Source organism: Alosa pseudoharengus, unplaced genomic scaffold (assembly GCF_046254945.1).
Source record: "Alosa pseudoharengus isolate Yale_2024_CS ecotype anadromous, Long Island Sound unplaced genomic scaffold, YU_APseudo_1.1 YU_APseudo_1.1_scf_11, whole genome shotgun sequence".
Taxonomy (NCBI): Eukaryota; Metazoa; Chordata; class Actinopteri; order Clupeiformes; family Clupeidae; genus Alosa; species Alosa pseudoharengus.
The window spans coordinates 16960132-16982373 of NW_027468576.1; the positions used below are offsets into that span (position 1 = coordinate 16960132).

Below are 22242 nucleotides of genomic sequence, written 5' to 3' on the forward strand. Positions count from 1 at the left end.
TACTTTAACTATTGTAATTTTTTTGTTAACAAGCATCCCTAAAGCCTACACAGCCCCTCCCAATTAAAGACCTGTGGGAATGTGTGTGAGACGGATTAATTATAGATTACACAATGTTATTGTATCAGAGTGGTTGTTGCACACGTGTACAGTAAATGGTATCTTCAAACTTAAGCCGTCAATATTAATACTACTTGAGATAAGAAGCTAACATGCTGTATTGGGTCCCTACAAGAGAAGAAAAAGAAATACAGCTTACTTTAAATAGCTTTAAAGTGAACAAAAAACATGACTGCACAAAAAAAATAGATGACAAGACTAGGCTACGACTCGTAGCGTAAGTGGACGCCCTCTTTCAGTTTAAATAACTATGTGGTGACCGACGGCATAGGAACCAGTGTTAATGAAAGACATCAGACAACAACATAAACAGTGTTTGTGTTTTCATAATATGCCTTGAACTTCTCGGCATGTTATTTCATTGGTTATGTTCGGACAAAAATAATTTAGAAACGCGCGCTCACGAGTGAAAGGGTCGCTCCCCAAAACGTGCTCGGTCCCGGTGACGTACGCGATTACGTTACTTCCCAGTTGATTTTTGCCTCAATTCGTAACTGGGGACAGTAAAGATGGCGCCGATGCAGTCAGTGTGGGTGATTGCCCGGAGAAGATGACGACGATTAGCTCATTAACTCTTTTAAGCAGTGGGGCGTTTTCAGTGTAAACTTTATACAATAGACTTTTACCTCCCGGTGAATACCTAATCATCTTCAAAAGACTGATAAGACAGTCACAGAAGACCGCTACCATGGAGGACATCAATTCAAATATAAACGCAGACTTGGAAGTGCGGAAGCTTCAAGACTTGGTGAGGAAACTCGAACAGCAGAACGAACAGCTCCGGAGTCGATCGTCTTTACTCTCTTCGACCGGTGGGATGTCAACTAACACAAGACCTCTGAGCGCAGGATACGACTCGCCCTTGACGGCGGGAGCGGCGTCGGGGCTGGCCGGCTTCCCTGGGGTGGGGTTCGGTGGAACGAGGGGCTACGGCGGGCTGTCGGAAAACTCCCGTTGTTTGAGCCCCAGACTGTCATATCCTGGAATGAATTATGGGGGACCATACGACAGCGATGGCGCTTGGGCTGCCACTGGTATCACTTCATATGATAACGATGTAGGGGATTTTTATAAAGACGGGGAAACAACAATACTTGACGAAGTGGAACTCCTCGATCTAGAGGACATGGATTGTCTGAACGAAGACGACGACAGCTGGTGAGTGTGTGAAAAGTAGCAGGCTAGCCAACGTTTTTAGATGACATCACTGGTAGCCAAGGTTGTTAACAGTGGGCAACAACCTCACACCCGCAACGTGACAGCCCAACAGGCTAACACAGCTGTTCCAGACCACAGCCAGCATGACGAGCATTTGACGAGTGCAGAGTTGCACAGGAATGCGCCGATGGGTTTTTCTCGTTTGATAGGACCGTGTTGCTCTGGTGTACAAATGTAAACATAGATAATGTGTTCCATTCTTTGCTTGGACGATATTTGCCGTTTTACAAGCGAGAAGCCCGTGTCAGCCAGTCGCCACAGTTTTCTTCATTCCCCGAAAGACGAATATGTGCTTGTTTCGGAAATGACACATCTGAATCTACTGTGTTCGCTAGCTGCCATCGAAGTTGCATTCCATCGAGCAACAGTTAGTTAGCAAAGATATATTGTCAGCAATGCGTCGAGATTTTGGCAAACCACACACTGCAACAATGTCTATATTTTCGTATGAAGTAATGATTAAGCATTGGCATTCACTCGATTAAAGACAGGACGTTTTTTGTTGTAGGCTTAATGCCTTCATTTCGAAGGTGTTGACATCAACGTATTGCTTTGCGTTATACCGGGTTAAATCTCTGTTGACAGTGATCTTCGCCGCAGCCAAATAGCTTGCTTTGCATTCCTCTTGATTATCACGCAACGTTAACCTTTTGTCAAGTATATTTTACCGGCCTTTTCACGCCCTGAGGCTGGCTGAGAAGGAGCTGATTGTTAAGAAAAACTTAGCATGCAAGTGTCTGCATTTCAAAACAAGACACCGCCTATACAGATATGCTAGCGTGTTTAAGAGAGCGAATTTCTTGGCCTAGAGCAGTGGTTCTCAACCTTTTTTCAGTGATGTACCCCCTGTGAAATATTTTTTCAGCCAAGTACCCCCTGACCAGCGCAAAGCATTTTTAGTTGAGAAAAAAAGACTTAAAACTCGTATTGCTCTATAAAACAAGATACAGCAGTAATTTTGCCGGCTCTGGTTTGGTATGTATGTTTTAAAATCTCACGTACCCCCTGGAGTGCCTTCACGCGTACCCCCATTTGAGAAACACTGGCCTAGAGTGAACACCTTTTGGAATGATAACCACTACAGTACTGTGAACAGAGGAGCAGGCTTTTTATATCAAACTTCCCTGCATTAATTAGTTAGGCTTTGTCAACAGTGCATAAGCTACATCTGTTGATGATGCCTTTAGTAAGTGTTTTCCATACTTTGGCTCAGCTCTCCATTTTAGGTTTCATCCAATTGAAGTTAACTCTTCTGGAACTTCATGTCCCTTTGGCAGGTGTGTATCTGACAGTCCAAGTCACAGGCTGAGGTCACTGGCAGTAGCACGGGAGTACAAGTTGTTCCTACCCAGCAATCACTCTGAAAATACAAGAGTTAAACATCAAAAAGGCCTACAATAGATAACAATTTGATATGGTTAGCCTGTGAATTGGTGCTTGAACATCTTCATCCGGTCCTGTCTGATGTAGCAATCAGGGTATTAAGTGTTTTTTCCCTCCTCCTTGCGTACTGTTCCACTTGTTTGTACACAATCTCTGTGTTTTTGCTGCTTTGAGGTTTAGGTCACTTTACACAGATTTCTGCGGGAATCGGTAATCCCCGAAACCGGAGCTGTTTGAGTGGATTTATGCGCTGGCAGCGTAAAAGAGAGCAAGGGACCGGACTCCAGGGGAAATCCTGCAACAGCTGGACAGGAGTGTGTGTGTGTGTGTGTGAAGGTGGGTGGGGGTGAGGGGTGAGCTCATGGATGAAATCAGCTCACGGAAAACAGCAAGAGATTATGGACACAATCCATTTTACCTACCTGATTATCATCCACAGTGCAGGACAAAGTCTACTGGGAAGAGCCAGTCCATGGTCAGTGATCGGGCCCATAATTGAAATACAGGCACTGATGGACAATCAATAAAGCAAGCACACCCATGACAACAGCAGCATCCTTCCTCTTCTGTGATGGAAAGTCACGTGACTCACCTACTCTAAGCACTTTTGTAATGCTAAGAATGTTAACATGAGTGCCCCTGGGTCTTACACTGCAAGCTGATATGCAGAGATGCATGCGTATGTAATGAACAGTGAAGGCCTTCCTTCCACCTCCACCATCACCACCGCCTCTTCTACTGCTGCTGCTGCTGCTGCTGCTGTCCCATATCCAGCCTCTCACTCAGGGCTCCTGGCCTGCATTAGGATCCCCTTATACGTGGCTCTCTGGAGGAATAGGGCAGCCAGGAGCATCAGGAGGAGCCAGAGCAGTTAGGCTAATCTTAATGAGGATCCTGTTTGGAAGACGAGTTAAATAGAGAGGCTTTCACCGCCTGCTTTTTGGCATTGTGCTGGAGTGAGGGATGGAGTTAAGAGAACAAACGTCCTGAGAGGTTTAGCCTAGAAGATGGGGAGTGAAGGAGCAGTTAACAAGAAGTTTTGAAAGAGAATAGTGTAATTGTAGAATATTTTTGTGGGAAGATGGTGTCTTGGAACTCGCTTAGAGGCACAAGGACGTCATCACAGCTGTGGTTGTGGTTGCCGGTCAGTGTAGATCCACCTCACTAGTGTCCTAGTACCCGAGCAGGCTCCAGTGTTTCCCACAGAGTTCAATTCCATTAGGGCTGCACGATATTAGGAAAACATGCGATATGCGATAACATTATTGAGTACTGCGATAACGATATAATTTGCGATATTTAAATATACTGCTCAAAAAAGGTTTTCCACACATTTTTGAAACCTTCCACCCTTTCCCCCATTCTCAAACTACATTCACAGAATGTCTGACAGTTCTCGCCTCAAAAGTTTTACTTGTGCTCAGAACCAAACAGTGTCAGAGTACTGATCCAGTGTATAATTGAAGTGTTCCCTTACTTTTTTTGAGCAGTATATTTAATGTTTTTTTCCCCCATTCTGCTTGGGGGGGGTAAATGTATAATTACAGAAATAAATGTATAATTTTCTACATAAACAATATAAAATATCATGTAGCCTAGGCTATATATGGCCTGATGGACAGCTAAGAGACCTGATAGGCTATCGAAGTTGTGTGGAAGATCTGCTCCTAATCCTCATAAAAGACGGATGGACAGCCAATCTGAACACTTGTGCACCAACCAGCGGAATATTCCACATTGCCAGCCTTCGATGGGCCTAGCAAAGAAGCTACTTGCTATATCGCGGCAGTCATCTCAGTCTGTAACCTCATAGGCTGTGCATCCCACGTTATTAGGCTACCGGCATGCCGACTACGAGGGCAGCGGAAAGTGAAAGTAATTGGGCTGCAATCGCACAGTCCAGGCTAAGAAGTAGGTTAAACAACTTTTACAAATAACGAATCCTGATTACCTCTGTGCTGCTGTCTGAGGCTTTTGCTAAATGCAAATCATGAAATACAAGCCTTACAGACAGTGAAAGACAGATATCTTCTGATATAACGATAACGAAAGAAATTGTTTATTTTAACACGGTGGAGAAGGACGCATTTGCGCTGTGTTTGTAACACGGCATCCTTCATAAAACCAAAATATTCCCATATAACAGACGTGCTTTTCCTTTTAGTCACTAATTCCTCTTCACCCAAGTGTAGCCTACCTCGCTCGACTCACTATCTTCAGCCATCACGACTTAGCTCCCGCTTCCAACACCTAAAACACCACACACCTAAACTGGTAGGGGACGGGCTTCTTGGGCAGCATGACAGCATCGGTTTGGTAAAATATGTTGACATTCAGAATGTGAATACACCAGACTGTATGGAATGCGCACGGCACAGAAAATGTATCGAAATTTATCGAAAATTACGTAATCTTTGCGGTATGTCCATCGCAAGCGTTGATATCGCGATAACGATAGATTTTAGATATATCGTGCAGCCCTAAATTCCATTTGCGGTGGTTGGTTTGCAGAATTAACTTGCATACAACAGTTTTTAACGAATTAGCACAGCATGGTTATGATGCTAACCAAATTTAAGCACAATTTAGTACAACCTGGAAAATCATTGTGTGGTGGTCAATGTTGATATTGTGGCTGGCCGCCTCAAATAAGTCAATGTATGGGAAACACTGAGGCTCTCTCTCAAAAGGCCCTTTCACTGTGTGCTGATAAGTGGGTGGGTTTCTGGGAATTCAGGGGTTGATTTAGTTAAAAAGGTCACCTCTGCTCTAGGGACTTTCATGGCCCTTTTTTCCTCATACCATGAGTTGAAAAACGGCAATTTTAGTTTCACACAGACTGCGCTTTAGTCTCGTCGTTCCTCCTTCCGCCTGGCCGGAAGCTAACAGCCGAGTTTGAATCCATTAGTTCCATTCCTCTCCTCTGGTGGGTCCATGTTTCCTCTCTTTCTCTCTCTTGCTCTCTCTCTCTTCTCTCCATTTCACCTCTTTTTCTCTTGTCCTTCTCTTAATCTCTGACATTCTTCTTCCAGATTATCACCCACGTTCCTTTGCTCTCCTCCTCCTTCACTCCCCTCTTTTTCTTCTCTCCATCCCTCCCTTTGTACTCCTTTCCCATCCTCCCCTGTTCTGCATCTTTTTCTTTCTTTCGCTCATTCTTTCTTTGGGTGGCAAAGCCACTCAAAGTGGGATTAGCCCAGAGTGCCAACTCTGTCATGGATTCCTGTAATCCCTGAATTAGCATCAGACCGGATTAGTAGGGCGGTCTGGTCCGGCGGCCGCTCATTCAGCTCTGGGACTGGACCGGTGGCTCGCCAACAGGTTTTTTGTTTTCACCTGTTGCCCCTTCATCAGTTAATCTGCTGCAGTGGTGAAGCGCTGTTGCTATGGAGTGGCGTAGATGTCCCTCTGAATAGTCAGTCTTGCCCAGTGTAGGTGGTCAACGTCATTGGTATGTACAAGCTGTGGCAGGAATGAGAGGAATGCACAATGGATGCATGCAACTGTTGATTGAGTGATTCTCATAATTTCCTCTCTTTCTCTCTCTCTCTCTGTGTGTAAGGGAGATAGTGAGAGAGGGAGGATCTAGTGTTAAAGGTCACTAGAGGATTCTGTTTTTCCCTTCCTCTGTGCTGGAATGTTTAATCTGTTGCTGTGTGTGTGTGTGTTTGTTGGGTATAGCACAGCTGAGGGCTGGAGTGATAAAGCCCCCCCTCCTCCCCCTCCTTGTGCTTTAGCTGAGGAGACAGAGCTGACAGATGCTGACTCAGAGCTCTCATTCCGACATGGGCACTTTATGTCTTCCCTCTCTCATCTTCTCTCGCTCTCTTTTTCATATTCATTCTCTCTCTCTTTCTGTCTCTCTCTCTCCCTCTCCCCCTCTCTCTCTCCCTCTTTCCGGGACGTGTTCTGATTCTTAAACGTTCAGGTCTGTTTTGTGGCTGTTTTCATCTCATCTGATTTAATGTTGGTATTTATTTATTGGTGTTGTGTCCTCTACTGTAGCTGTAAACCTGCTAAAATGTTCGATTTCAACACAGACACACACACACACACACACACACACACACAGAGAGAGAGAGAGACACACACACACAAGGCCTGAATACCAGCAGCTACCTCCAATTGAATTTTTCCTGTACTGTCATTGTTCGACTGTAAGGTGGATGAGTGGTTAGTTTTGAATAGTCAGATACTAGTGAATAGGGTGAACAACCGCACGGGACCAGTCCTAATCCGTTTCTGCATTCTGTTTTGTTTTTTATGCTTCCATCACAACATGTTTTTGCAGTGTCAGCGTGTGGTCAGACCAGAACTTGCACAAACAGAAATTGTGCGTTTGTTTTGTCAGCCTTAAGCACGTCGTAAGAGGTGTTCTAACCGTCTGCTGCCTTGTCCCCACTTCCAGGCTGTACGAGGCCAAGCTGAACAGCCCGCTGCAGAAGGCCCTTAGCCCCGTGGTGTGGTGTCGCCAGGCCCTGGACAACCCCAGCCCCGAGATGGAGTCCGCCAAGCGCTCGCTCATCCACAGACTAGACCTCACCATGTCAGGTACTACTCCCAACACACTGACCCCCCCCCCCCCACACACACACACACACACACACACACACTCCCCCCATCCCCCCCGTCACCCTATTAGCCTGCCGCTCTCTTCCTCTCTGCCAGTTTCACATTCCCTTTCTCCCTCTTTGTAGTTCCTCTCTTTTCTAAGCTGTCACGGAGAGCTACTGCTAGCTGAAGTATTTTTTAATGCTAATTTTAGTGGCAGCGTGACAGGCCTCGTGCTTTCCCTTCCACACCTCCAACCTCCAATGCCACCCACCCCCCTCAGTAACCAGGGCTATTGGTCTGAGCCATTTTTACCCAGGTATGCTCACATGTTCCAGGCCCAGTTGGGCAACACTTCTGGGAAGGTCAGCACCGTCCAGAACTGGAGGCATTCCCATGAGCTCTGACACACGAGAGGGACCCTCTCACCGGCTGCCCTGTTAGTGAACGCTCTGAGGGGGTCGAGAGGACAACTTTCCTGGGACTTTGTCAGGATCTGTTTGCCTTGAGAGACTTTGTAGAAGTGTGTCTTCACAGCTCTGAGGATAGTCAGCCAGCCTCTGTCACTCACACCTGAGTGTTTACCAATGTGTTGTAACCAATCTCAGACAATGTCATCTCTGTCATGGCATTAAATAATGACACACACACACACACACACACACATATTTTGTATGTATGTGACCATACATAACCCCTTTCAACACCGAGATTATCAACCGCAGTGGTAAGGGTAATTAAAAATTGAAACGGTAGTAGTAAGAGTAGGGAATTTTAGTGTGATTTACCCTTAAATCAGTAACCATTACATCCCTAACACACACTCTTTAACTGCCCTGATACTAGCCAGACTGTTCCAAAAGAGCCAGCCTCTGTAACCATGCTCAGAGTAACTTGTTGTTGTCCGCTGGACCCAGAACAAGTCTCGTAACTCACCAGGGATGCCTCAGTAGTCACTGCTGACTCACACACCCCGTGGCAAGTCAGACGGCAGGCATTTTTGTTCGCTTTTTGCCGGTTAACGCACCCCTCACTTATGAGTCAGCCCTTAGCAGCAGCGTGGTTCAGAGACAATGGGTGTGCGATGATGTCACTCACTCTCTCAAACCATGGAGTCACCTCGCCTCTCGCGAGGAGCGATACCGCCCTTGTGCCAAACAAACACACCCTCGGACATGGAGCCCACAGGAGCCGGAGCATGTTTGGGATCCCGTCCTCTCTGTCCCCTCGTCAGAGAGAGAGAAAGCAAAATACAGACATGATTGTGCTATTATTAGCAAATTCCGGCGGTTTTTTTTTTCACATAGATCTCTGTCACTCGAGGTCACTGCAGCTACAGTGCTACATGGGAGCTCATGAACATGCCCCCAGAGTGTAGCACTGTAGCTGCCTGACAGCTCTAGCTGTTGGCTGCAGCAACTCCAGCTAGGTAGAACCGATTGTTTTCGAAGTTTTTTGGTACCGAGAAACAGATCTATGTGGAAAATTGCAGGAATTCTCTTTTCAGAGTTCAACTTTATATCAGCTGTTTCAGTTACACATTTAAAGCTCCACACTACCTCTGTGAAGTAACCCCTCTGAACCTTGGTACATGGGAGATGGGCCGATGTTGACGAGAGGTGACGCAACTGTTTATGCCCTGCACAAATCGTGAGCCATAGATAGAGACTGTGAGCCATATTAGCATTGACAGTCCCCGTTTGTGGTCTTCCAGGGTCAAGAGCATAATTGTTTTTGCATTTTGCATGAGGCTGTTTTTTTTATAAACTAGATGTGAGCACAAAAACAACTGCACTAGGATTTCATTGCAATTATCACAGGAGGTTGTGATCTCCTACATGCCAGTTAGAGAGAACGCACCCTCTCGCCACAGAGCCTTTAGAGTGTCCCTCAGGGTGGACACTCCGCCTATGGGAGTGGGACGTAATCATAGGTGCAAGGGGGCCTATTAGTGGCATGTATTGTCAATGAGATGGCTCACATACACTCACACATAGACTCGCACACACACTCGCACACACACACGCACAGACACATACACTCACACTCACACTCACACACACACACACAGACACACACACAAACACACCTATTGGCAGGTCAGGGCGTGCTGTGCATCTGTTTGAGAGCGTGTCCTTTTCTCCTCGCCTCCAGGCTGGATCTCTCCGTCATCTGCTTCATTCCCTGGCTTTCTGATGGGAGTGTGAACTCGCAGGTAGCCATGGCAACGAGGGTGTATTTGCACTAGTGTAAGATTTTTTTGCTGAAAAGCAGGAAATGATCTGCCAACTGTGCCTTGAGCAAAGTATGCTGAATTTGAAGCATGCACAATGTGTGTGATTCCTTCAGTGGAAAAACAATATACAGAGTTAAATGGAGTCGGCACTCATAACTAAGGGAATGGTTGTGAACCTCAAAAAGGGCTATAAAATACTTTTAAACAGCTCTGTAAAAAGACAGCGAGGCTTTCAACATGCAATCCCGCTGCCCGTAGAGAAAAGCTTCATGGCAGTCGCGTTCCTCTAGCGGCTAGAATAGTGTGTGTGGGTTTGGCTGTCCATGGCAACGAATCCCTTGTTGTACACTCCCTGAAGAAATGTAAACAACAACCCCACAGTCCCATCTCCAAAGCTGCCATGGTTACTAAGTTTTCACAGGGACGTGGGGGACAGTGCTAGCTCTGGGGCTTTTTAATTTTGATAAATAAGTCATGGCTTGAAGTTTTTTGAAGACTTTATTTATACCAGCCATTGTTGTTGGTGCATTTACAGTGCAGTACTAGTTAGAGGGACACTGGTTGATACAGAAACTTTTAAAAAGGATGCACAGCATTCAGGGGTTAGTTCATAACGGCAATATGGTCGTTGTCTACACATATATCCCGCCCCTTCCTGTATGCCTCCCCATTCACTTGAATAGGAAAATAGATGCCCGATAACTTCCCAAAAGTGCGTTACCAAGAAGGCTGCCAACTTGCCTACAAGGACTTTGGTGATTCCATCCACACAGAGAGCAGCAATCCTTGCACAGTTCTTGTGCTAGCCGTGATGCCAGTGTAATGTGTTTTTACTGCCTTGGCTACCTTAACATTGGTCAAATATTTGACGACTCACTGAGCGAAGGCTGTGGTTGTCTGTGTAAAAGTCTGAAATCTCTTGTGTCCTATCAGACCTGTGTCAGATATGCACAGAATTCAAAGCATGTTCCACACGCTAATGTCAACATGCTTTAAGTGTTTTCTTGCCGTGTGTGTGTGTGTGTGTGTGTTTGTTGAAGAGCATGTGAGAACCAAGTCTTCTGGACTGCAGAACTGAGATTGTTTACCTCTTCTGCACAGAGCAAAAACATTTTCATCTCTGAGCAAGAACAGATCTTCCTTTCACTTAAGCACTCTCTTTCAATCTTGCTATATCTCTCTCTCTCACCCCCCCCCCCTCTCTCTCTCACCCCCCCCCCCCTCTCTCTCTCACCCCCCCCCCCCCCCCTCCTCCCCTGTCTCTTTCTCCCTCTCTGGTCTCCTCATGTCCTGGAGAGTAATGGATGGAACAGACGCCTCAGGGTTTTGCTCTCTGTCCCTCTCATAATCATTCTCTCCTCTACCTTGAAGGTCCAGTGGGTCTTCCTCTATATTTCCCAGGGACAATAACTCTTCTCTTGTCTCTTTTTTTCCTCTCTATCCTCATTCCACCTCTCTGTCTTTGTCTCTCTCATTCTGAACCTCTCTCTCTTTCTCTCTCTCTCTCTTTCTCTCTTTCCTTGTCTCTGGCTGCCCTGCCTCTACTACACAATTAGAGCCCTAGTGCTCCTCCTCTTTGTGGGAACGGATGTTGAGCTCTCCTGGCTGTTAAGAGCACTCTCATGTAGTTACTCTTTTATTTATTTCTTTGTTTATCTACTTGACCAGGCCCTGACCTCAATGTTGGGCCTGTCAGCGTTGTCTCTTCCTGACCAGCAGGCTTTTCGTGGCCACAGGTGCATTATTCTGTCTGGCTCTCTCCAGCTGGACAACTGGGCAGCTCGTCCAAAGCCTTGTCAGATCATTTCCTGTTGTGGGGAGACGAGGCTGTTTGTGAGTCTGCTGATAATGTCTGTAAAGAGTTTGAAATACTTACCAAAGTAAAGCAAGGTAAATCAAATTGGTCCAGTCTTATAAGCCTCTTTAATCCTCTCTGGTACGGCTCACATGAACAAAGACAACGGTTCCTGCGCTACAGACTGAATCCACTGAAGGGGCATATCACCTCTTGAGTGTAAGAAAACGAGGTAGTAAGAATGGTGGCTGTCCGTTGGAATTGTGTTTATCCATGTGATACTCAGTCATAAGCAGGGTCAGGACTGATCAGGCTCCCAATGGAAGTGGGCCACAGAACTCTTGTGATCCCATTCATATTAGCCAGTTGAGGCGTATTTCACCCAGGTCTCCCTAGCTTGTGATCCACTGACCCATAAGTCCCTGGGCCCATGTTCACTTAACCGCCGGATAGCCGGCCGGGCGGCCCGTCCCCTTGATCAGATAACTAGCTCGGGCTGCTGCCTCATTAGCCTACTTTACTGGCCCGGTGGAGCCGAGGCCGCCCAGCGCTCTCCTCATCCAGTCATCCGTAGCAGCGCTTCAGCCGGTTATACACTTCCTCTTCATCCTGCCGCTTTTATCCAGAGTAGTAGCTCTCTTATGTCCGTTTCTCTCTCTCTCTCTCTCTCTCTCTCTCTCTCTCTCTCTCTCTCTCTCTCTCTCTCTCTCTCGCTCTCTCTCGCTCTCTGTTCTTCTCTGAGAAGGTGCTTGAGCAGAGGGGAGGGAGTCTGACTCCATGCTGTGTTAGACCAGTGGAAAGTGGAGGCTCTCTGGCTAAACCCGCAGCCCCAGTAGGGCTGGAGGTCAGGGCACTGGATCGCCGTCTTTCCAGCAGGCCTGCACTGGAAACATTGACTCATGCATCCCTCTGTCTCTCTCTCTCTCTCCTCCTTCCTCTCTCTCTTTTCTCTCCGTCTGCCTCTGTCCTCTCCCCTCTTCTTTCCTCTCTGTCCACCCCCCCTCTTTCTCTCTCTATCTCCCCCCCTCTTTCTCTCTCTATCTCCCTGTCTCTTTCTCTCTCTATCTCCCTGTCTCTTTCTGTTTCTGTCTCTCTGTATTTTCCGAATCCTTCCTCACTCTGCCACCAGCCAAAAGACTGGAAATAGGAGAGATAATGAAGGGTTTTGTAATAGGCCTGGTTTTAAGGACACCACTATTTTGGGCGGCCTCATTTGCCACGGCACAGCACCGCGGCGCGGAGCAACCCCCGTCCCCAGCCCACTCGCCGCACCCTGGAGACCCCGTCCCTGTCCCTGTAACAACGACCCAGCCTGAGGTGCTCGTTTGTTTTGTTTGCTCGTTGCGTCATGTCTGGTCGTCTGCGCCCGTCAGCCATGGGTTCACCCCCAAGCCTGGAGTTTCTCACTAGGTCAGGGTGGAAGCTACAGTACTGACTGTGTCTCCCCCTCCTGTTTCCATCCTCAGACTTCCTAATCTGTGTCACGTGTCTAGGATTTGTAGTTTTTTTTGTGTGATTGTTCTGGGCTTGTTTGCTTCCTTGCCCTCTGAAGGCTGTTGTCACTTTCAAACTCATTAGATGTACCCTGGTCATTTGTGTAGTATGTCTCAGTGTTGCAGGCTGTCCTGTCAATCATTGGAGGTCATAGGTCACCTGCTGTCTGTTATGGGGGAGCTGCAGTGAGAGAGAGAGAGAGAGGGCGTGTGTGTGTGTGTGCGCGCTCTACAAACTTAGTTAGTGGCAAACTTGTCATTGCACCAGAATGTTGCGGATTGTTTGCCACTAAGTTTTCCGCAAACTTCTCAATGTTGCCAGAATATTGCTTGAAGTTTGCGTCACACAATGTGTTTGTGTACTTTCTGTTCCCTTTACATTCATTCCCATGAGTTTAATTAGTTTACATCTATCACACTGCTGTGTGTGTGTGTGTGTGTGCGCGCGCCCCCTCTTGCTGAGTTGGCCCCCCGTGTAGTTTAGCAGAAGGTAATCCTAAATGCTGACCCCTATAAATAGCTGCATTATGTGGACGAGGCATTGCTGACATTCAGCACCATAGGCGACCCTGACCATGAGGGAGAGAGAGCGTGTCTGTGTGTGTCTGTGCACATACATAATTGTTTAGATATATCCTGCTATCTCTTGTGCTTTGTGTGTGTGTGTGTGTTAGGGGTGTAACGGTTCATGTATTCGTATTGAACCGAAACGGTACGGGCGTCACGGTTCGGTGCATGAATTTACACGGAGAATACACGGTATAAAAATACATAAAACTCGTGTGCGGATTAATTAATGTCATGCGCAATTACTGTTAAGTAGCGAGAGTTACGGGAGTTCTTTAGCGACACCTAATCTGTAGCCTCGCCTTAGCTCTGAAGCTCTGATTGGCGCCTATGTTTTTTTTTGTCAGGTCGTCGGTCGAGTCCGTCAGTCATTATCAGCACTAAGGTTAGACCTACAAGAGTTAGAGGATCCGCTGGTCTCTTTAAGATCGCAAGTTTGAGAACTTCAGTTACAGTAACGTTAGTACAGGCGAAAGAGTGGTGGATAAGATGAAATTGTGTGTCGGCGTTGTTCAGCATTGGGTATGTGAGTGGAAAAAATGCTACACATATTCGAAGCCATCACCCAGATGATGTAGGCTACCAATCACTGAAACGAGGGGAAAGAAACTTCCCGTGCGCTTCAGCAGCCTTTGGATACACATACAAATAGGCCAAAACCTATGGCTTAAATTAAATGATTTCGTAATGACAGAAAGCTATGTAAATCGCGTGGTAATTACCTTTATGTTGGGGTAACTCGTAACTTCTCACATGAGGAGCTGGTAGTGTAAGTGCAGACAGTAAAATAAAGTGACAACGCTAACCAGGCTAATAAACAAACCATGCTACGGTGAGTTAACGTCAAAGGGCAAAGTCACGTGACTTCTAGTTGTAGTCTGTTTATGAAATGAACAATTTCGTTTTTTTAAAAAAAGGCAAAATAGTGTGATATTTTCACAGTTAGTAGGCTAGATTATTACTTTACACACAATGAAAAATATTGAGGCAAATTGTAGACCCTTCCATATACAACTAAACACAGATGTTGAAGGTCTTGCTTAAGTGGATTTTTAAAAATCATTTTCTATGTAATTTGCACTTTCAGAAATAAGAGATGCTGTAGGCCTATTTTCAGTTTTATAGCTGATTGTCTTATTTTGTTTACAAGTTACAGATTGAGTCTGGGCACTTATTGTACTGTTTAGCCTACATCTTACACACTTCAGGCTGTTGCAGATAGCTCAGGGAAGAGACTGTATGACACTAGGTGGTACAGCCTGAGACATGTACAAAAAAAAATGCTTTCTGCATTTTTGTTTTGCTTTTCCCTCCATTGTACCGAACTCGTACCGAACCGTGATGTCCGAACCGAGGTATGAACCGAACCGTGACTTCTGTGTACCGTTACACCCCTAGTGTGTGTGTGTGTGTGTGTGTGTATACATACTGGGTCAGAGCCTATGCCAGTTGCCATTAGCTTGTGTAGATTTAACTAAGTTGTGTGTGTGTGTGTGTGTGTGTATACATACTGGGTCAGAGCCTATGCCAGTTGCCATTAGCTTGTGTAGATTTAACTAAGTGTGTGTGTGTGTGTGTGTGTGTGTGTGTGTGTGTGTGTATACATGTGTGTGTGTGTGTATACATACTGGGTCAGAGCCTATGCCAGTTGCCATTAGCTTGTGTAGATTTAACTAAGTGTGTGTGTGTGTGTGTGTGTGTGTGTGTGTGTGTGTGTGTGTGTGTCCTGGCTGGCTGACTTCTAAGGATGTGTGGGACCGAGGGCATGTTGTTATTTGGTAAATAATTCAGAAGGACAGACTGCTTGGGGAGAGAGAGAGAAAGATAGATAGAGCTGTTTACAAGCAAAGGAGAGCGAAAGAGACCTATCCTGCAGAGAGAGAGAGAAAGAGTGAGAGAGTGAATGTGTCAAAGTGAGTAAGAGGTGAGTAGGGTTAGGGAGCGAGAGCGAGATCTAGAATGGACGCTGAACTGCGGAAGAGGGACAGAGCTGTTAATAGGCCAAGGGGAAATGGAGTAGGAAACATACACCAGCAAGAAACACTCTGAGAATGAGAGCCCAACAAGAGACACTCCAGTGGGCAGGGAGGGAGGGGAAGAGGGTGAAGAATAGCCCTAGATTCTGTGGAGAGAGAGAGCAGAAATGAAGGGAGAGAGAGAGAGAAAGGGAGAATGTGAGAAAGTGGAATTCTCATAGCCCAGCTGTGTAAATAACACTGTGACACGGTGCTATCATGTGATGGTTTGGCCCTGGAGGACTGAAGACAGAGCTAAATGTTCTCATACAGACACTGAGAGAGGGGCCCCTGTCAGGCCAGACTGAAGAGCAGAAGAGCATTGTGGGATAGTGGTGGTGTGACATACCCAACTGCACACCTACCACATCATAGACAACCAGTGGAAGTCCAATAAAAAGTCACATTCCATTGACTTCTAGCTCACACAAAAAATGTGTTTTTACTGGTAGCGACTAAAGCAATGGCAGCCTGGAACCATAAAAGGCTCTCTGTGCAGTTTAGTCTGCTGCCACTGAATGGACCTAATGGCTGCAGCAGGTCCACAGCTGGAGCACTCTGACCACTGGAACAGTCTCATTGTGTCACCGCTTGTTCTCTCTCTCTTTCTCTCTCTCTCTCTGTCTCTCTCTTTCTCTCTCTCTCTCTCTCTCTCTCTCTCTCCCCCCCCCCCCACCAACGCTCTTTCTCTAAATGACTGAGTGTGCACTGAGATACTGACTGCAGACTCGTGTGCATGCTGGCAGGATGTGTGTGTGTGTGTGCGTGTGTGTGTGTGTGTTTTAAATGAGTGCCTTTATGGTGTCGCTGTCATGGCCTGCTGAATGGTGGTATTGAGGCAGCTGCTGCCACTGCTTCCCCTGCCTGCTGACTGCAGGGCGATGGACCGCTGTCTGTCACACACTGATGCATTGTGCTCCAATAGAGTGAACGCCAAGTGAGCGGCCGGCCACCAACCATTGAGTCTCTCTCTCTCTCTCTCTCTCTCTCTCGCTCTCTCTCTTTCTCTGTGCACTTGTTCCACCACTGCCATATGTTCCCACTGACTGGACAGTGACCTCAGCACTGCTTCACTCAGATCTCTCACAAAGGCTGATTACTCTGTGGGGATTAATACAAGTTTGTGTGTGTACGGGGAACTGTGTGTTTATTATTGGGTTATTGCGTAGAATATCCCAGAAAACCCATCAGTCACTCTCTTTTGCTCTTTTTGTCTTTCTCTTAAACACACACACACACACACACATACACACACACACACTACCAGCACATGCGGTCATCCTGGCAGTTAAGACTAGATCTAAAATGGCTTCCTGTGTGGCCACTGGTGACACCTGACACTGTGAATCAATCAGCAATCAGTCCCCAGCACATCCGGGGATGCCTGGCCAACGCCCGCAGTGGTCATTCAGTCAGACAAGACAGTCTGTCAGGCCGAGGCAAAGCCATGAACCAGGCCTGTTTTTCTTTTGCTATAGTTGCCAACTCGATATCTCTCTCTCTTTCTCTCTCTCAGCCAACAAGCGCAGGAGTCTGTATGGCAACACCTACAGCCCACAGACAAGCTACGGCAGCCCGTATGGGACAAACACGGCCAACAGCCCCTACAGCAGCGGCTTCAACTCGCCCTCGTCCACCCCCTCCCGAGTGCCCATCGTCAGGCAGCTGGTGCTCCCTAGCAGTGCGGGTGTGTGTCCTCCCTCAACCCTCTCCTCTCCCTCTCCCTATTTCTGCCTGTGTTCTGTGTCATTTCATTCCTGCCATTACCCACCTGTAACATAGCCAATCTCCATACAGGCTATTTTACATCTGCAGTCCACACACACACACACACACACACACGGACACTGTTTTTATCTGTTTTGTTCATAATGCAAACTGTTTTGTGTTTTTGATGGAAAGTGTTTGTATGCTCAAACATGAATCGGGACGTGTGTGTGTGTGTGTGTGTGTGTGTGTGTGTGTGTGTGTGTGTGTGTGTGTGTGTGTGTGTGTGTGTGTGTGTGTGTGTGTGTGTGTGTGTGTGTGTGTGTGTGTGTGTGTGTGTGTGTGTGTGTGTGTGTGTGTGTGTGTGTGTGTGTGTGTGTGTGTGTGTGTGTGTGTGTGTGTGTGTGTGTGTGTGTGTGTGTGTGTGTGTGTGTGTTCTGCAGGTCACCAGCGGAACTCGGCAGATAGGAATCCTCCTCCGGTGAGCCCCCAGTCGTCGGTGGACAGCGAGCTGAGCACCTCGGAAATGGACGAGGACTCCGTGGGCTCCTCCACCACCTACCGCCTCAACGACGTCACTGATGTGCAGATACTGGCCCGCATGCAGGAGGAGAGTGAGTGGACACACACACCACAATGAGACCCACTAATCCAGTTCTGTTAAGTGTTTGTGTCTGTCTTATTTGTACTGTGTGTGTGTGAGAGAGAGAACCTCATGCTTTCTTCCATCATTATGTGGTTCAGATCTTAAATACTCTCCTCTCTGCATATTTCTCTCGGTATCGTTTCTCTCTGTGATTTTTCATTTGTGCTCCTCCCTCTCTCTCTTTCCCTCCACATTTTGTTGTTGTCATTGTTGAGTTGGGTCTTGATGAGTATCTGCTGTAATTGTTTTCCCTTCACACATTCGTGTTTGGTTGTCTGTATGAGCTTTTAATTAACATCTGCTCCGTCTATGTTCAGCAGTTCTGCTCTTGTCTCTGATGGTGTGAGTGTGTGTGTGTGTGTGTGTCTGTTTGTGTGAGAGAAGGAGACATTTGATGTTTAAAGCCCCCATTATTGAGCCATCAGATGGATCAAGGACTCCTAAAAAGGTTACAATTAGAGGTTTAAAGGTAGACGTATTTGTACCGAACCGCTTTGGTACAGGACCTTAGGTTCAATACAGACGTGTACCAAATGTACCAAATGCAGTCTTTAACAGGAATCAAAAGTAGGCTTTTTTGCGTATAGACCATGTTTCAAATTCGAGTTTCTACACAAACATATCGGGTGGTAGACCAATAGGTTGATGTACTTAATTAACACCAAAAAACATTTGACACCTTTTCAAAATACTATTCCAGCTCGTATGTGTTGAGCATCATTGAATGCAGCCTGCAGTACTTACAGCCTTACTGTACCGAAAATTAACCCAACCGTGACTTCAAAACCAAGGTACTTACCATGGTGTACTGTTACACCACTCTGGCTACAATGTAGCTTTACTCCCTTAGAGCCGCAGCATAGGAAGGAAGCACCAAGTACATGATCACCTCTCACCTGGTGAGGAGTGGTTATGCAAAGGAGAGAAAGAAAGATTAGAGCCGTGCGGATCCAGTAAATCTCTTCTCTCTGTTTACCTGATTACCTGCTAGTTTCCCCAGCTGGTGTGGAGCTTCAGGCCCGTCTGTGTGCTCAGATATGCCAGAGGATTTATTTGGTGTCCCCTGTGGTCGTCTGATCTGGTCTAGTGGGGGCTTCCTGTTCTCTGTGGTCGTTTGATTTTGTCTGATTCGATTGTTTGTCCTGTGCCTGAGAGAGAGAGCGAGAGAGAGAGAGGGGAGATGCCTGAAACTATCTGCAGACATCACATTTTCCAAAGAGGCACCAAAATATTGCCAGGAGTAGCGGCACATCATGACATAGATAGGGATAGACATGGATACACACACACACACACACACACACACACACACACACACTTACAGTCACAGTTTATCACACAGTCATGCAGTTACAGTCAATTCTGCACTGTGTATGACATCAGCAGAGGTCTTACACATTAAATTTGGCAGGTGTTGATGGCAGATCAGCCTTGACCTACCTCCTTTCCACGGTCACTATAATGGATGGACACACACAAATGCACTCTTGACTCTCATCTCCTCTATGTCAGTCAGTGGTAAGCTACGGCGTATAGTCAGGCTCAGCCCTAAGCCTATAGAAGGGTCTCAGTATGGAGCACTAATACCTGCCTGAGTGTTAACCATCTGTGCACCTGTCACAAGCGTTGTGTCATGATGCCGTGCATGCGTGTGCATGTGTGTGTGCGCGTGTGCGTGCGCTGTTCCTGTTCAAAACATGCAGGTGTGTTATTTCTTGGTGTACGTGTGTTTCCTTTTTTTTTGACCGTGTGTGTAGACCTGTGTATTTGTGTGCTTTACTTTGTTAAAATAACTAGACTCTCTCTTTGCATCTGCTTCTTTATGTACATTAGCTGAATTGGTCTATACACTATTGTGTGTGTGTGTGTGTGTGTGTGTGTGTGTGTGTGTGTGTGTGTGTGTGTGTGCAAATAAGAGCATGCGTGTATTAGGGGTGTCACGATTCTCCAAATCCTTGATTAGATTTAATTTTCAATTTTTAAAGTCACGATTCGATTCGATTTTCGATCTTTTTTTAAAATATTACTATTAATGCATTCCTTATATGTTATTTTGGCCTTTTCTGTTTCGGGGGGCTTTTATTTTGAAACCACTTTTTATTTTGAAACCATTCCAACTGCGAAGTTGTAATGTAAACAGAACAAACATTAGGCTAAACAGAGACATGAACAGAATGTTAATTTGATTGTTTCAGCACACTCTGAAGAGACCCAAGGTTAGTGTTCATGGAATATGTACTTACTAACGTCTTGGTATACATACTGGACGTGACATTTGGGGTGTGGCTGCATCGACGATTCCTCTTTCGAGTTCGAAGTTCAAGATTGAGATGTAATTTCGATCGATTTCGATATAAAATCGAAATCGTGACACCCCTAACGTGCATGTCTGCATTGTCCTGTATGATTAATGATGCTTTCTGTCTTCAGTGAATTTCTGTCTGATGGATGTATGTATGTATGTATGTATGTATGTATGTATGTAGATGTGTGTTTGTGTGGGAAGCATTCAATAAGAAGCATTGTGTGTATGTGTATGAGAGAGAGGGAGAGGTCCACTTGTGTGTATGTTAATTGTAAGTGTGTGGTGTGTGTGCTTGCTAATTGAGTGTGTTTATGTGTGTGTTGGACTGAGAGATGTGTATGTTTTTTTGCTATGTTGATAGTGAGTGTAGTGTGTGTGATTGCTAACTGTGTGTGTGTTGTGTCGTCAGGCCTGCGGCAGGACTACGCGGCCAACGCGTCTCGTCGCAGCTCAGGCTCGTCCTGCCACTCACTGCGCCGCGGTGGCAGCGCCTTCAGTGACCAGGAGCTGGATGCCCACAGCCTGGAGGACGACGAGGACGCCGTCGCGCCCGGTTACCTGTCCCACAACGCCGCGCACCACCACCAATACTCCCACTCCGCCCTGCCTGTAGGGGGCGCTAGCCGCTTCAGCCCGTCGCCCCGCCACTCGCCCCGCGCCTCGCCCCGCTCCCGCTCGCCAGCGTCCCGTGGCAGCGGCGGCGGCGGCACCCTGGACATGCCCCCCCACAGCAACCGCGTGTCCCCCCAGCCGGCCAGCAGCCGTCTGCAGCAGCCGCGTCTCTCGCTGCAAGGACACGCCCAGGACCCGCAGACCAACGCCATCAAGAATGAAGGTGAGACACCACACAGACCCGGGCAGCCAGAAGGTGTGTGTGTGTGTGTGTGTGTGTGTGTGTGTGTGTGAGTGTGAGTGTGTGTAGTAGGGGGGGGGGGTGGGTTGAGAATCTAGTAGACTGTTTGATTTGTCAAGCCCTGTAGGTACATATTCCTCTGATTTTGTGTTTGTTTTTGGCCAGCATAATTGCCATAAGTGTGTTTGTGAGGAGGAAGAGCAGCTTCCGTTTTCCTCGCTCGCAGTTTGAAAGAGTAGTCTGTTGAGACACATGGCTCTGCAGTCAGACCACTGTAACATGGGTATGATTTACTGACTGCAGCCATATACTTCTGTCTGTGTGTGTGTGTGTGTGTGTCGTGTGCAGACAAGCTGAGGCGGAGTCTTCCGAATCTGACACGGTCCAGCCCCGCCCACAGCGCGGCGTCTGCCGAGTCCGTCAGGAGCAGCCGGAGTGTGGAGTCCAACCTGCAGGTGCCCAACGGAGGCTCGCCCCGACACCAGAGCCAGTCTGCCAGTGAGTACACACACACACACACACACACACACACGGGCACATGTACACGCATGCATGCACACATTCACTACCAGTGAGTACACACATACAGATATACATACAGGCACCAGATCCAGTCTGACCCCCATACATACACACATACACACACACACACACACACACACACACACACACACACACACACACACACACACACACACACACACGTATACTGTACATGCAAACTCTGAAGCCACAGCAAATCTACCAGTGAATATTTGTCCACAAAACCACTTACATTATACACATTCTCATACCAGACCCTGTCTATTGGTGGCATGTATTTATAAAGTATATGTACTAGTACATACATACACACACACACACACACACACATAGATATACACATACATAGGTACCACATAAGTCAGTTAGCCACTGCATGTAAAGGCATGTGCATGCAAATTTCTTTAAAGTGGGCAAAGACTCACACTGAACCATATACATGTGTACGTAACACATAAGTAAACACACTTGTTCCATAGCCACATTCACACACAGTTTCGCTGTTGGGTACCCACATACACAACACACATACACACTCCTACACACTGAGCCTACATACACAACAACACACATACACACTCCTACACACTGAAGCAACTGAGTTTATGTGGCTGTAAGTACGCCCACACACAAGCATGGCAGTCACGAGTCACACATACACACAGACACACACCCGCACACAGACAAACTCCCATCCTCTGTTGTTGTTCATACAGTATATACACAGCTATCTATATCTAAAAATGTCATGTGTCATTAAATCACCACTCTTTTTTTGAAAGCCCGCAGGATGATCACCTGAAGTTATGT

At 46.8% G+C, this 22242-nt stretch overlaps 1 protein-coding gene across 3 annotated transcripts in view; it reads left to right on the plus strand.

Annotated features, from left to right (window-relative positions):
• The first annotated feature begins 631 nt into the window (after positions 1–631).
• slain2 (SLAIN motif family, member 2) overlaps positions 632–22242 on the plus strand; it is a 29848-nt gene continuing 8237 nt past the window's right edge. For 2 of the 3 annotated variants that reach the window (XM_076278161.1, XM_076278162.1), the window contains exons 1-6: positions 632–1278; positions 7130–7272; positions 16895–17065; positions 17529–17699; positions 20446–20871; positions 21238–21387. In XM_076278161.1, coding sequence (XP_076134276.1) covers positions 809–1278; positions 7130–7272; positions 16895–17065; positions 17529–17699; positions 20446–20871; positions 21238–21387 — 1531 coding nt within the window. In that variant the 5' untranslated portion in view covers positions 632–808. The remainder of the gene's footprint in view (positions 1279–7129; positions 7273–16894; positions 17066–17528; positions 17700–20445; positions 20872–21237; positions 21388–22242) is intronic. The other variant, XM_076278163.1, reaches the window with a different exon arrangement.